Source organism: Cyprinodon variegatus, unplaced genomic scaffold (genome assembly GCF_000732505.1).
Source record: "Cyprinodon variegatus isolate N-32 unplaced genomic scaffold, C_variegatus-1.0 Scaffold17, whole genome shotgun sequence".
Lineage (NCBI taxonomy): Eukaryota > Metazoa > Chordata > Actinopteri > Cyprinodontiformes > Cyprinodontidae > Cyprinodon > Cyprinodon variegatus.
Genome location: NW_015150470.1, coordinates 757,723 through 772,764, shown reverse-complemented (window position 1 = coordinate 772,764; position 15,042 = coordinate 757,723). Strand labels below are relative to the sequence as shown.

The 15,042-nt window shown below is 36.2% G+C and overlaps 1 protein-coding gene across 1 annotated transcript; it reads left to right on the top strand.

Annotated features, from left to right (window-relative positions):
* The first annotated feature begins 4,028 nt into the window (after positions 1-4,028).
* Positions 4,029-11,703, top strand: sdhc (succinate dehydrogenase complex subunit C). The gene is made up of 6 exons (XM_015386714.1): positions 4,029-4,074; positions 4,983-5,042; positions 6,601-6,702; positions 9,172-9,233; positions 11,014-11,177; positions 11,469-11,703. Exons 1-6 carry the CDS (start codon positions 4,058-4,060, stop codon positions 11,571-11,573), a joined length of 510 nt encoding a protein of 169 aa, XP_015242200.1. The 5' UTR covers positions 4,029-4,057; the 3' UTR covers positions 11,574-11,703.
* Positions 11,704-15,042: the final 3,339 nt, after the last annotated feature.

Here is a 15,042-nt window from a genome sequence, read left to right as displayed (position 1 = left end):
CATCCATCCATCCATCCATCCATCCATCCATCCATCCATCCATCCATCCATCCATCCATCCATCCATCCATCCATCCATCCATCAAACCATCATCCATCCATCAGAGCTTGTAACCTTTGTCAAGTTGAGAAAGAGACTGAGGAGGCAGAATGCCAGACATGAAATGGACGATATAAATTTCAAGATTTGAATCAATCAGAAAATATTTGGACCATTTAAATTCTTGATCAGAAAACTATCAGCTGCAGATTTCCAGTAGTATAGTTTTGGCTACATAGTTCTTTAGAGTTTTTTTTCTGCTAAATAATTGATGATAAAAATAGAATACAAATATAAATATTTTGGATATTTGTAACTGTGAGTGAATTTGCATAATTGTTAATAAAAGTGTAGTTACTTTGATAAACACTAAATAGAGCAGAATTTTGAACAATATACAAAGCTCTCATTTGCCCTTTAGATTTGTGAAACATTCTAAGCAACGGAAAGAATAAATAAATAAATGATAAAGTAGTAACAAATTTGCAAAAGAAAATTTTAATAAATTACTGGATTTATGACAAGAGGTTTTTTTACATTTATGATACATTGTAGCTTATTGCTAGAAAAAATGTTTTCAATGGTAGGAGATATGCTTTGTTCATATGTTAAAATAAAGGAAGATTTTTGAATACAATATAACTTCGCTAATGGGATTTATTAACTGTATATGACAAGGGATGTTTAGCCTCTGTATGTGTATACATTATCTTTCATAATGCCTAAATAGTTTAAATGTTTACTAAATGTTTTTTACTTGAGTCTTGAAATATTGGTTTATTTGATAGATTGGTAATATTACAATAAAAGAGGAAATTTGTAATTTACTTTAGCACTGTTCTTTTGAATTGTCCAAAAAGAAAACCCAAATAAAGATTTTTACTAGCAAAATAGTGACCATTTTTAATTAAATTCTAACCAATAAAAAGAAATATGTGGGTCAGGGGCATGACCTCTCCTTTGTGAATACACAATGTTTTTTTGGAGTGTTACAAAAATGTCGTAATAAGTTGTAACAAAAAATATTTCCGATAAATTAGCTTTTTCTGTCTACATAGACTTTCTTAGATGTTTGAACTCTTACCCATCATTTAGAACTCATCCTCTTTAAGGCTGCTCTTTTTTCTTTTTTTTTTTTTTTTTAAACAAACAATCATGCTTGAACTGTTTCCAATTATTAGAGAAATTCCAGAGAAATCTTTATATACAAAAGAAAAAAAAAGAAAAAAAGAACTATGCTAAAGGGCCAAGACTGGCTGTCCTTTTAGTTGTGTATGTACTTGGTGCTCAGGGACATCAGTAGCAAAAAACTGCTGATAAGCAGGATAGTTTACTGTGGTTTGCACAGATTTCAGGTTTTTTTTATGTGGGGCAAGAATGTTTGTTTTGGGGGAATAAATGTTTTCTTTTGTATCTTTTGTATTTTCTAAAGTAATTTCAATTAGAAGAATTTGGTTTACAAATAATTTCATTTGCTTGAAGTTATTAAAAAAATCAATTAAATTCAGTTTATTTATATAGCACCAATTTGCAACACATGTCATCTCAAGGCACTTTACAGTTCAACCAGATCATACACTCAAATTGAAGTTTTTTATCTAAGGAAAACCAGTTGATTGCATCGACTCATTGACTCAAATGCAATCCCTCACACTAAGCATGCTTGTAGCGACAGTGGAGAGGAAAAACTCCCTTTTAACAGGAAGAAACCTCCAGCAGAACCAGGCTCAGTGTGAGCAGCCATCTTCCGAGGTCGACTGGGGTTCAAGGAGACAGAAGCAGAGGTGCAAAAGGCAACTGTAAAATGCGGCCCCCTCCAGGAAACACACAGCCAGGCAGACGAGCTCTGAGCCAACTCCCATGTCAGAGGAGGAAGAGAGCACATCCAGCCAGTCAAGGTTAGAGAAACAGGACTGCACTGGAAAACAGGCCGAACTCCAGCATCTATAAACAACAGTGTTGATGGCAGCAGCACAGCTGATATTTCTCTCCAGGATGGTGTCACAGCCAAACAGGAACTAGCTATTATGACAAAAAGCAGAGAGAGCAGAACGTTAGAGATTAAACTAGCAGATTCTGCAGAATAGGAGAATAAGATAGAATGTAGCAGAATGATGAAATTGGGGTCCCCGTGTCCTCCAGAAGTCTAAGCCTATAGCAGCATAACTACAGAGATAGCTCAGGATAACCTGAGCCACTCTAACTATAAGATTTATCAAAAAGTAAAGTTTAAGCCTAGCCTTAGAAGTAGACAGGGTGTCTGCCTATAATCACAAAAGTATCAGATATTTTCAACATATTTATTTAATTATCACTGTTTTAGCTTTTACAGGTTGTGGCTTAAACAACTTGATTAGCAGCTTTTTTCTATTCACAAGAGAACTAGATACAATCAAAATCCTTGTCTTACTCACGTCCCACTTAATACCCTATCCAGCCAGAAACAAACCTAGATGGGCTCCAGATACACATACTGGCTTGGATCCAGTTTATTCACCCTTGATGCAGCTCCAAAACCCTTTGAAAAACATTTAGTGTGCATAAAATGCATATTAATTTTTTACCTTGAAATGTTGTTTGCTGTTGGTGTGGGACCTTTAAGCTCCTCAAGGTTCGGCTCTTCTAAAATGTTTGAAGCCATTGGTGCCCAACCAGCAGCACATACACTCTTTGGGCTTTTATTTCCACAATGTTTGCGAATATCAAAACAAGTGCAAACATCTGTGCACATGCAGAGCAGATCGTCATACAAGGTACAAAGCGATTTGCGGGTGCAATCTAGCTGACAGTACATGAAAACTTTTTTTTTTTTTGCATGAGTGCTTACCTTTGCAGAACTACTGACCAGACAAGACAATTTTTTGGGTGGCGGCCACGCTAATATAGATACTTGCCAATGGCAAAGCAACTTGTCAAATCTATTTATTACGTTTGAAAGTCAGGTGCAAGATGGGATCAAGGAGCAGGCCAACACAACTTTTCCATTATCTTACACATTTTTATGTAGTTTGATGTGGAAGTAAAATAGTATCATTTGAATCCACCTTTTTTTAAACACTGAATTTAAAACACAAATTTTTTTCTTTTAGACATTGAATTCATTACAATGAATATTATGTGGTACATATTAAGTTTAAAAAAAGCTTATTTATTTTACTTCCATAGTTTGAGATGCTCATGTAAGTGTCCAAATGTGTCTCTACAGTAAAGTAGGGGTGAAAAACTATAGTCCGTTTGGGCTAAGGTAAAAAAAATCTTGAATGTGTCCCTGATCCAACAAGTATGAATAAAATTATTTAATTCATTCAATTGCATCCAAGTTTAACATACCCCTGCTCAAGGTCTAATAGTTTGATTTAGGTGTTTTTTTGGCAAATACATATCCATAAATGCCAGACCTAGTCTTCAAGAAAAACAGCTTCTGACTCAAGAATTTGAAAGTTTAGAAAATAGTTGTGGCATGGAACTAGCATGAAATACAGATTTTTGAATTTGCTGTTGTTAAACAATAGTGGAATTTCACTTTTGATCCTTTGGCCCTCTTCAGATTCGGACAACACGATGAGTTATGTTCATGTAAGGTACTAATTGGGAGATTAAAGGCTTATATCATTTTAACAGATCCTTATTATTATTTTCCTAAACTATGTCTTTAGAACTGATAAAGTCATATGTATAAATTTACAATAGATATATATTAGATTTTTTTAATTGTTAAGAAAATATATTTTTTGAAATCCCTTGACCCAAATGTGAATGAAAAATAAATGTGTAAAAATTATAGTGATCATGTTATAATTATCATAATTATCTGTTTGAAAATAATTTCATTAGGAAAATAACATAGAATAGATCTATTTATTTGGCATCATGATTGTTATTAACTAAAACCTGCATAAAGAACTGTTTTCGTGTTTTAATTTCTGCCTTCTCGAGTTTTGTAACAGCGCTATTTAAAAACAACCCTCCAGGAGCAACAACATCCGTTACGTCATTTCCGCTTTCTATTTGTCAAACATGGCGTTGCTTCTAAGGTCAGTACGTCTGTCATCTGTAACTTTGGGTTGAGAAACAGCCTTTTTCTTGTGCTTTTCTTGGCTTGGCTTGTTATGATAAGACAATTTCCATCTCGTTGTTAGTGTGAACACCTTGCTGGAATATTGCCTCTAATTTCCGGCTGTAGTGAATGGTTTATATGAATGTTTTGCGACATGGTTGTAGCTAACTGGCTAATGCTAAGTGTTTCCAGAGACATTGAAAACTCATATTGGATTTATAGACTCTGAATATAACTAATGAGCGCTTGAAACGATTTTGTTCTCCCGTTTTTGTCCTTTTTTATGCTTAAATTCGGGTTAAGTCAGTTATTGTTCAGCCAGGTGCCTCTAACGGGTGATTTTCTGTTAGCCGAATAACTGTAGGTTAAATGTTGGTCTGCTGTTCATTGGAAGGATTGTTGAAGAAAGCGTTTCCGTCATTGTAACCTTAGAAAAAGTATTAAAAGGGTTGATAATGGTTTGAATTAAAGCTTTACCTTCTTTACTGCTCAACTTTAATTATTCCTCTCACAGAAAAAGATCTATCGCATATACAGACGTGATTTTTCTATCTTTGATTTCTCCAATTTCTCCATAATAATTATCTTCTTACTTAAATCTCTAAATGATCGTTTAAGTTATTGGTATTTGTTTTATACACTTTATAATAATGATTTGAGCCAAATTGTTTAGGAGATTAGCTAAAAACAAGTTTTACAGCAATAAAATAGTCAATTAACTGCGCTATCCCAAGAAAAAAAATTTCGTTTATTTTACATTTTTTTAAATTAAATCTTTCTTAGAAATAATAATTAAACTAACATGTTGTTTTTATTTTTTTCCTTCATAAATCGACCAAAGACAGCACTGTTCCAGCCTCAATCAAATTTTCTTTTCCTTTCCAGGACATTTGCCCGTCAGGGTGTCTCCCTCTCCAAACCTCATTACCAGGTCCTCTATAGACAGTAAGTTCTGTTCTTGTGTAATGATTCACTTGAATTAACTTTTTGACAGTAGATTCAATGACTGAAACTGTTCCTCGATGTTACAGCTCTTTAATAAAGCTTCTTCTTTGTTTATAAAAGCCAATTTAAGATCAGTCTTGTTTTGGTCAAAGCTTTCAGAAACAAAGCGTGCTTTCTGAGGCCAAAGGAGGCATAAACTAGAACTCTTTAGTTAAACTGACGGCTTTCTTAAAAAAAATAAATAAATCTGTTTGACATTCCTTTGCACGTTTCTTTTTAAAGCATAGCATATGGACTGAATTTTTCTTGATCCATAATGTTTCCTCTTTCTTTGTCTCAGAAACGGGTCTGTTGATTGTTGTTCATTCTTGTAAATTACTTCCACAAATCCTCTGTAAGGAACCTTACCACAGCATTTGATTCTAATTTTACTTTGCATGGACATGTAAAGACTGGTACCTTCCCTTTTTTTATCATGTTAGACACATTGCCAAACTAAGCTTTATCCTCTCAGTACTTGCCCTGGAATTTATTATTCATGCTTTTTTTTCCCTTCATGATTTTAATATTGTAATGCACTATAAACATGTCTTAGCAATAACTCCCTAGAATGTCTCCAAGCTGAATAAAATGCTTCCGAAGAAGTGTTTTTTTTTTTTTTTTTTTACAACATCCTCCAAGTTTTCACTCCATTAATGATGCATCTACACTGTTTTTTGTATATTTTAAAGTGCAATTTAAGATTCCTTTTCGGACTTAGAGGGCTTGTGGATGATGGGCATCAGTTCTTGTCAGGAGTTCTGCACTCCTATGCCCTGGCTTTTCCCTGTGGTCCTGTTAACTGATAATGGTAATCAAATGAGGATGATTCCCCACTAAAATGAAAATTAAAGGAGACGGAGTGTTCTGTTTAGTGACTACAGGATTCAGGAATTGTCCTTATTTGGACATGACTTTGATAGATTCTCTAGCCCCTTTTAAAAAGTCTTAAATCTGAATTTTATCAATTTCTCTTCTTTTTATGCATGGCTTTCTCTTGTGTGGAGCTTGGTAATTTTATTTCCTGCCAGCTGTATTTGCTGACACTCATATTCTGAAAATATTAAGTGTTTTCATAATTATTTTTGATGAAATATAGGGATCAATAATCTTAAAATAGCTCAAAGCCCATGCATTGTGTAGATCACTTCCAGATGACTCATTGCTGTGCATAGCTTGCATTTATTTATCTTCTGATCCTCCTTTGAGCTAGTTTACGTTTAAGAGATGACCCTTTATAAATGATGACCCCATAAAAACAGTGTAATCCAGCTGTTAGACATTACTTTGTAGTGAAACAATCACTTTTACTTAAAGTAATTTATCACATGAATATGGTAAATAACTTAAAATGTTGTTTTGTTTTTTTAAAATCATAAGCAGGTAGAAAGTGTCCTCTTATCGATAGCTGATTCAAAGCATCCAGCTGTAGAAATCTCTGTATCTTAGCTCAGAAGGCTCTAAAATGAAGATGAGCTTACGATCCTTTTATTTACATAATCTGTTTGCTTCCTTTCAGTGCTGCTCCAATGGGAACCACAGCTAAGGAGGAGATGAACAAGTTTTGGGCCAAAAACACCAGATTAAACAGACCCATGTCTCCCCACATCACTATTTACAAGTATGTACATCCTCATCTGTGGAAAATGAAGATAGCCCAAAAACATAAAGAGCACAAGATTAGTAACCGTAACAAGCTTATCAAGCTTTGCTTAGATAATGTAACTACGTTTTTAATTTCTGGTGCATACTTGGTGCAAACCAAGAATATATAATAATACTGTTTTGTTTGAATTAGAAAGTGTTGTTAGAAGATAATCACAGACTTTTGAAGATTTTGAGGCAAAGTGAGAGAACCCCGGTGGCTCGAACCCAGAACCTCAGGATTCTGAGCTCTATGCACTATCCATTAGGCTACCTCCCTGCCCTTTAGGCTTCCTCCCTGCCCTTTAGGCTACCTCCCTACCCTTTAGGCTACCTCCCTGCCCTTTAATCTTATTTGGAAAATCAAGGTGCCAACAGATGCACAATACAAATAAATTTAGATTTAGTGAAGTTTCTAAAGTGACTGATGGTTTGGGGAGTCACATCATAAATGATCCCTCTAAGCTGCACGGCTGCAAACTGCTCGCTCATTCCCAGTGCACAAGAAATTCTTATGCGGCACGTAAAAAAATAAATATATCATAAAATTTTAACCTATTAGACCAATTATTTTTTTCTTTTTCATTTTTAAATCCGTATATCATATCACATATTATGGAGGAACGGATAACAGTTTTTATTTGCAAGACCACATTAAATATGACATTTTTATTTATTTGGGCTCAGCCTGCTGGATTTGCTAGCCGGTTTTTTTGAATAAACAAAATTTTGCTGTTCTGGCCCATGATCTAAATACTCTTCAATGTCAGTTTCATGTATTATTATCGAATTATTTTTACAATAAAAGTCGTATTTGGATGAATGGTGTGGTGGTCAGGTATGGTGGCTGCAGCACTTAGATGTGAGAAGCTAAAAGAAATCTCACAGCTTCTGGATATTTATTCTACATTTCAACCATCCAATGCTGATTGTGAAAGAAGATTTAGCTTAATGAATCATATCCAAATAACGTCCAAAATGCTCTTAAAGCGGCATATTTAAGAGACAACCATTGGAGAAGTGAGGACAGACTAGAGAAATGGAAACAATTTATGCCAGATTAGTTCATACGCCAGTGTCATTTATTAGTATTTCTTATTTATGGCTATTAATCCTGAAATGCTAGAACTTTTATGTAATTTATATGTGTAGGAACGCAAAACAAGAGTAATTAAAGAGTTAAAGGAAGAGACAGAGTTGACAAACAGGGATTTATGCTGTGTCGCAAGTTTAAGCACATTGCATTCTGCAAAATTTGAATATTTTATTGTGGAAAAACAGTTAAATCTGAAAAGTGTGACATCTCATTTCTTCCAGAGCAGAACCCCCACCCTCACCAAAGCAAGACTCTAACATATAACATACTACACATCTCATGGCTTTTTTTGTTTGTTTTGTTTCCAAAAAACTTTAAAGTAAACCAGTGGAAAGTCCTTCTATAATCTATTAACTGTAACTTGCTGTGATCCCAGGTTTATTAGAGGGAACGTTGCACATAACCTGTTGGTGTTGGTCCATTATATCTCACCATGTTCAAATTTCGGAAACTTGTTTTTTTGTTAACCTTTTTTATGCTGATTTCACTTAGCAAAAGGTAATACCTACACACACTGCCAAAAGTACCAATATCTGCAATTATTGAGCATTTTTCTTTTTCTGGAAAGAAAACTGCCCTTATCTAAACTCCATAAAAAAAATTTATGTTCCAGTATGCAAATGGTAAAGAACCATGTTCTTCCTATCCTATCACAAAGGTACCAAAAGAAACAACTTTATCCAGAGGCAGAAGTCTCAGTAGACATTCCCACACTTCCCTCTAACCAGACACCTCCTCCAGCCCCTCTGGGGGGAGTCTATAGTGTTTCAGGGCCAGTTGAGAGAAATAGGCCCTCCAGCATGGAGAACATATGCCTAAACCACCTCAGCTGACTCCTCTTGATGTGGAGGAGCTCTACTGTGAGCCCTCCTGGATGGCGGTGCTCCTCATCCCATCCCTCAGCTCATTTCAGCCACTTGTGTCTGGGATCCATAGGTGAGGGAGGGGACACAGACTGACAGGTAAATGAAGAGTTTGGCTTTTCAGCTTACCTTCTCTATTCAATACAACCAATCTGTGCAGCATTACAGAGGCAGCCATGCTGATCTGTCTCCAAAATACTTCAGACACCCTTTTCAATTAGAGAACCATTGACGGAGTAATTCAAGCAAAATAAGTGGCAAACATGATTTCAGTGCATATTTTATAAGGAGCACAGATAAACTTGGAAAATTGGTTGAAATAAGCATATGAAATATATCGCTATGTGGTTAGAATATATATTATGAAGAGGTTTGACCTTTTAACGTGTATGATAGAAACAGATAGCCTTCTCATTGATTTTGTAGTTGAGTCGCACCGATACCTGTCAACCAAGATGAATATGCAACACTGTTCCTTGTATTTCAGATGGTCCGTTCCCATGTTGATGTCCATCACACACAGAGGAACCGGACTGGGGCTCAGCGGAGGTACAGCATTCCTTTTATTCAAGCTTAGTTTCTTTTATATTCCATAGACAGACGATGATTGTGATCCAGTATAGGTCTTTGCTGCTATAAATCTAAAATCAAAGTGAGGCTTTGCTTCACTTGAATCACTTCCGATTGACCCTGAAAATCTCTTCAGGGCATTTAACTCCCATCGCTATTGATTTCTCTTAAGAGCATTTACTGGAATAAAAAAAAGAGCAAATGTTACTCAATTAAAGTTGTGTATGTGAAGAGGCAGTTTAGCAGCTCTCATGTCTGCTGTAAAGGGTTGAACTTGAGTGGCTGCAGTGCTGCGCAGAAATGCCACTGACATTGATGGAACACGCTGTAAAAGCCGAGTTAAGTTTTGTTTTTCATGTTTATGCATTCAATAAAGGTCAGTTCTGTTGGCTGCCACTATGAGTGGCACACCTTATCAGTCATTTAGACCATTCAACCATCTGTCTGGATATCATATGTGCCAGTGAGCTTAAACTGTCACCTTCTCTAGATAAGCAATATCTTAACTAAAACTATATTTATATTTACATTGGGAGCTTCATTTCACTCTTTTAGTTTTGAAACGGAGGTCTTAATTCACCTTTATTCAGAGCTGTGATTTAGCTTTTACTATCTACTCTATTATTTAAACAGAATGAAACATTTTCTTTTTATTCGTTCAGACAGAATAAATAGAAGTGGAAGGGTTTTATTCATTTCTTTGTCTTAGAAAGCCAATGCAGCCACTGTTTGCTCTTCATTTTAACTTTAGTGACCACAGAGAAACTAGAATTGAGGAACTCGGTTTGTTAGGAAGTTCCAACCAGTCTGCTGAATCATTCATAGTCATGTTTGTAAAAGCATACAGGATTAATGACCCAGTCTGGGAAATCATGGGCCAAGAATATACAATATGTAGGAATTCAACATTTGAGTGAGTAAACATGATACATATTTAAACTTCTATCAATGTTTTTATTCTAGATTCTAGACAAAGATATATTGCTGCACAAATCCTTCCCTCCATTCATACCTTTGTCTCTTCTATTTATTTAAAAGAAATCACCAATCTTTCCTCCCATCTGTCCATTCTTTACTTTATCTTTAAATTAAATATAATTTGATTCATTACTAATCCTTTTTATCCACCTATTGTCCATCTTTACATTGATCACTTTGTTCACTCTTTTTTTCAGTCCTTTTGTTTCACTATCATATCCACCAATTCATGTTTGCCTGTTTGTCTTCCATGCGTCTGTCAGTGTTTAGCATTTTGCTCTCACCATATATTCAGCTTCCTGTGCATGTGAATGTTTCCACCCTTCTATTATTTTATTAATCTGTTCTAATATCCTGCCTGCTATGCTTTTTATTGCCTCAGTTATTCTCTGGCTGTTAGTGTTTCCATCTGAAAATGTGCTAATGACGGCATTTGGCCAAAACGCATCCAGCTTTCTCACATTAAGGGAAGAGAAAAGATAACACAATGCTGCTAGCCTTTTTTTTTTTTAGTTTTTTTAATCTCTTTCAGAACAGAGCTCAGAGTAGTTGTTTTTAGTTTTTCTGCACTGACCAGTTTCCTTGTGCAATCGTTTTAAGTATCTGTCGTTCACATTTTTCACCATCCATCCAGCCTTAACGATTTTTCCATGAATAAGATTTAAAGCATTAGTTTTAAAATAAAGTATCAAGTTTTCATCCAAGTGATGTGTGCAAATATTAAATGTTTGTTTTTTTTTATCCTACAATTTTATTCTTTTGCTCTTGTGTCTGTTTTCAGCTATTTCAGCCTTTGCCGTGGCTGCATTGGTCTTACCTGGAAACTACCCCCATTACTTGGACCTGATCCACTCCTTGTCCGTCGGTCCTTTTCTAATTGGGCTGGCAAAGTTCGGCATCGCCTTTCCCTTCTCCTATCACACTTACAACGGCATCCGTCACCTGGTAAGACTTCAGCATTTCCTCCAAAATAGCTGAAAATGTCAAGCTATTTTCCTGATAAACCTATGTAATGTTTTTGATCTGTGTAAAAATTCATCCTTTATATTTAAGATCTGATTGGTCTGTTTGTTTTCTTTTCTGTATACATCATGATTCATAATTTTTCTTAAACTGTATATCCTTAAATTGAAAGCTAAATGCATAGTCAGACATACAATCTGAGGGATTATTTTTCCACTATTGCTTCTTTTATATGGATTGGAATATTATTGTTTTTTATTTTATTTTTTGCAGTATTGGGATATCGGCAAAGGCTTCAAAATTCCAGAGGTCTACCGCACCGGCTACACAGTCATCGGCCTGTCCATCATCACATCTGTAGCTTTGGCTTTGATGTGAGCAAAGAGGAGAGAAAAGTGGAGCAGAAGGGATTGTGGAATAAATGAAGTGTGAACGTTTTGTTTATATGTCGTGGCATGCTATCAGCCTCTTTTCACCTGAATAAAAAAATAAAGAATATTATACTGTACCTGGAAAATGTGTGATTTATTTTTTTCCGTTTTTCATCTAAACCTTTTGGGTCTTCTAAAGTAATAGAAGGCAAAGCGCATGCAAATATGACCCAGTTTACTTTACTCTGTGTTTGAATAACAAGCACCAGTTAAAATTATACATGTCCTACATGTCGTCCTTACGTAATTTTTTTTTCTAATCACTATGTGACGTCAAATTAATTACTTTTCTCTGATTTAAGTGCTCCAACATTGCCAATGTGAGCAGGGTGCCCTATAGAGTATGCGTCTGAAGAGCTGTTTATTGCTGGATCTTTTTTGATCTTTCGCTCTGCCCATAGCTCACAGGTGCTTAGATACATTTTTAAAACCTCATGGAAAGGGAACAGGAAAGTTGAGCCAGTGGTGGAAGCTGCAAGCGGGAACCTGCTTCTCACCAGCATCCTGCCTCCGGCTCTACCTCCCTCTGAGCTGCACAGGAGCTGAACAGCTTTCGTCCTGCAGAGAGAATGAAAGCAGATTCTGATGTTATGTCAGATTCAGCCTCCATTTATGAAGTAAACAGTAAAAATGGCAGATGGGAGGGGGGAGAAAAACGAAGAGGGCAAAGAACAAGGTTTGAAAATATGTTCTGATCAGCAACATTTGTAAACAGACGGAAGGAAGATGCTTGGTTATTTTATCAGAACTGGTTTCAGCCTTTTGTTGTTGACTCTGTGGGATTTTTGAATTGAGTTTAGGCATTGTGGTGGAAAACTATTCTGAAACTCGATGTATTTATCCCAGCAAACCAGGGTGTTTCTGCAGTAACTGCCAGAGCCTGAAAAGCTAAAGCATTAGTGCTTTTGATGGTGCTGAATTCCCCTCAGCTTTACGTCACCCCCATAATTGGCCAAACACGTCTATATTTAACCACTGCCAGCTTAAAATAATTATCTGTGTAACACTATCTCTTGAAGAGCGTTCTGTATGTGTGGTCTGATAGCAGTGAATTTGGCATGTAAATGACTTCCTACATGGAGTCTAATCAAAGCTATGGGCACTTTTTGACCCCAGCTAAAGATCCATTGGGAATACAAATTACTATTAATATGCAGTGGAAAATTACTTAAGATACAAAGTACAATGCAGAATTATTTATATACAGTGAGGAATATAAGTATTTGAACACCCTGCTATTTTGCAAGTTCTCCCATTTAGAAATTATGGAGGGGTCTGAAATTCTCATCATAGGTGCATGCCCAATTTAAGATACATAATCTAAAAAAACAAACAGAAATCACAGTGTAGGATTTTTTTTTTAAACTTTTTCTATGATACAGCTGCAAATAAGTATTTGAACAGCTGTCTATCAGCTAGAATTTTGACCCTCCACCCCATACAGTCAGTAAGAATCCAACTACTAACAAGACCAAAGAATTGTCTGCAGACACCAGAGGGTAAACCCCCACAATGCTGGAAAGGGCTATGGGAAAATTGTCAAGCAGCTTGGTGAAAAAAGGTCCACTGTTGGAGCAATTATTACAAAATGGAAGAAACATGACTAAATCTCTCTCAGACTGGGGCTCCATGCAATATCTCACCTGGTGGGGTCTCAATGATCTTAAGAAAGATGAGATGTCCGCCCAGAATTACACTTGAGGAGTTGGTCAATGACTTGAATAGAGCCAGGACCACTGTTTCCAAGGTTTCTCTTGGGGGACATCATAGTTTGAAATCATGCATGGCACGGAAGGTTCTCCTGCCTAAACCAGGACATATCAAGGCCCATCTTAAGTTTGCCAATGACAATTTGGATGATCCAGAGGAGTCATGGGAGAAAGTCATGTGGTCAGATGAGAGCAAAATAGCTTTTTGGTCATAATTCCACTAACTGTGTTTGGAGGAAGAAGAGTGATGAGTACCATCCCAAGAACACCATCCTTACAGTGAAGCATGGGGGTGGTAGCATCATGCTTTGGGGGTATTTTTCTGCACATGGGACAGGCTGGCTGCACTGTATTAAGGAGAGGATGACCGGGGCCATGCGTTGCGAGATTTTGGGGAACAACCTCCTTCCCTCAGTTAGAGCACTGAAGATGGGCGGTGGCTGGGTCTTCCAACATGACAATGACCAGAAGCACACAGCCAGGATAATCAAGGAGTGGCTCTGCAAGAAGCATATAAAGGTTCTGGCGTGGCCTAGCCAGCCTCCTGACCTAAACTCAATAGAGAATCTTTGGAAGGACTGTTTCTCAGCGACAGCCCAGAACAGGACTGATCTAGAGAAGAATGTGGAGGAGGGGGCCAAAATCCGTGTGTGCAAAGCTGGAGAAAAACTACAAGAAACGTTTGACCTCTGTAATTGCAAACAAAATGTACTGTACCAAATATTAACACTGATTTCCTAAGGGCGTTCAAATTCTTATTTATGGATGTATCATACAAATAAATAGTTTTTTAAAAATGATGCATTGTGATTTTTTTTTTTTTTTTTGTCTTAGATTATGTCTCTTTGAGTGGACATACAGCTACGATGACAATTTCAGTCCACTCCATAGTTTCTAAGTAGGAGAACTTGCAAAATAGCAGGGTGTTCAAATACATATTTGCCTCACTGTAGGTTTTCTTACATTTTGACAACCAACCTTTTAGGATTTTATTACGACTTTTTGTACTTAAATAAATCAAAGTAAGCATTTGTGAAGAGGAAAGTTATACAAGGTTTTAGTTATTTAACAAAAATCTGAACTGGGTCATGCATTTTTCTTCTAAAGCCCTGGAAAATATTTTTGAGAACATAGAAACTAACAGCAGACAGGTCAGGGATAAAGTTCTGGAGCAGATAAAAGGTTTTTAGAAAATCAAATATATGAAACAAAAAGGTCAAGATATCTGTCCACCTAATCTGACAAGTTGGTGAATCAATGAGAGCGGCGCCTAGGAATCAAATATGGAGAAAATGACTCAGGTAAGATAAGACAAATTCAAATGGCTGTTATACATATGAAGCACTTAGTGGAGGAAAACTAATGTTAGGCATCACCCTGAACTTTCCATTCACACTGCAACAAGGAGGACGTTATAATGCTATAGAAATGCTTTCCTTTAACGTTACAAGTAACCTGGTCAGAGTTGATGAGAAGAAAGATGAAGTAACATTTTGAACGAAAAACTCTTCTGTAGTCTGTAGGATTCATGTATATAAGTCCAGGTCCTAAACCCTTTATGAAGCTTTATAAAAACCTCAAATATACAACCAGAAAATAGAAAAATTATGTTTAAAAATGACCAGATCTGCTCCCCACTCTGAGATTGAGCTATATTAAAAGAAAAACGGGCCAAACAAACAACATACAAATCAAGCCTCCAGATGT

What these genes read in the sequence shown, in the direction of transcription:
- sdhc (XM_015386714.1), top strand. An exon ending in TACCAGGTCCTCTATAGACA is followed by an intron (nt 5,043 to 6,600) that starts GTAAGTTCTGTT and finishes GCTTCCTTTCAG; the next exon opens with TGCTGCTCCAATGGGAACCA. An exon ending in CGGACTGGGGCTCAGCGGAG is followed by an intron (nt 9,234 to 11,013) that starts GTACAGCATTCC and finishes GTCTGTTTTCAG; the next exon opens with CTATTTCAGCCTTTGCCGTG.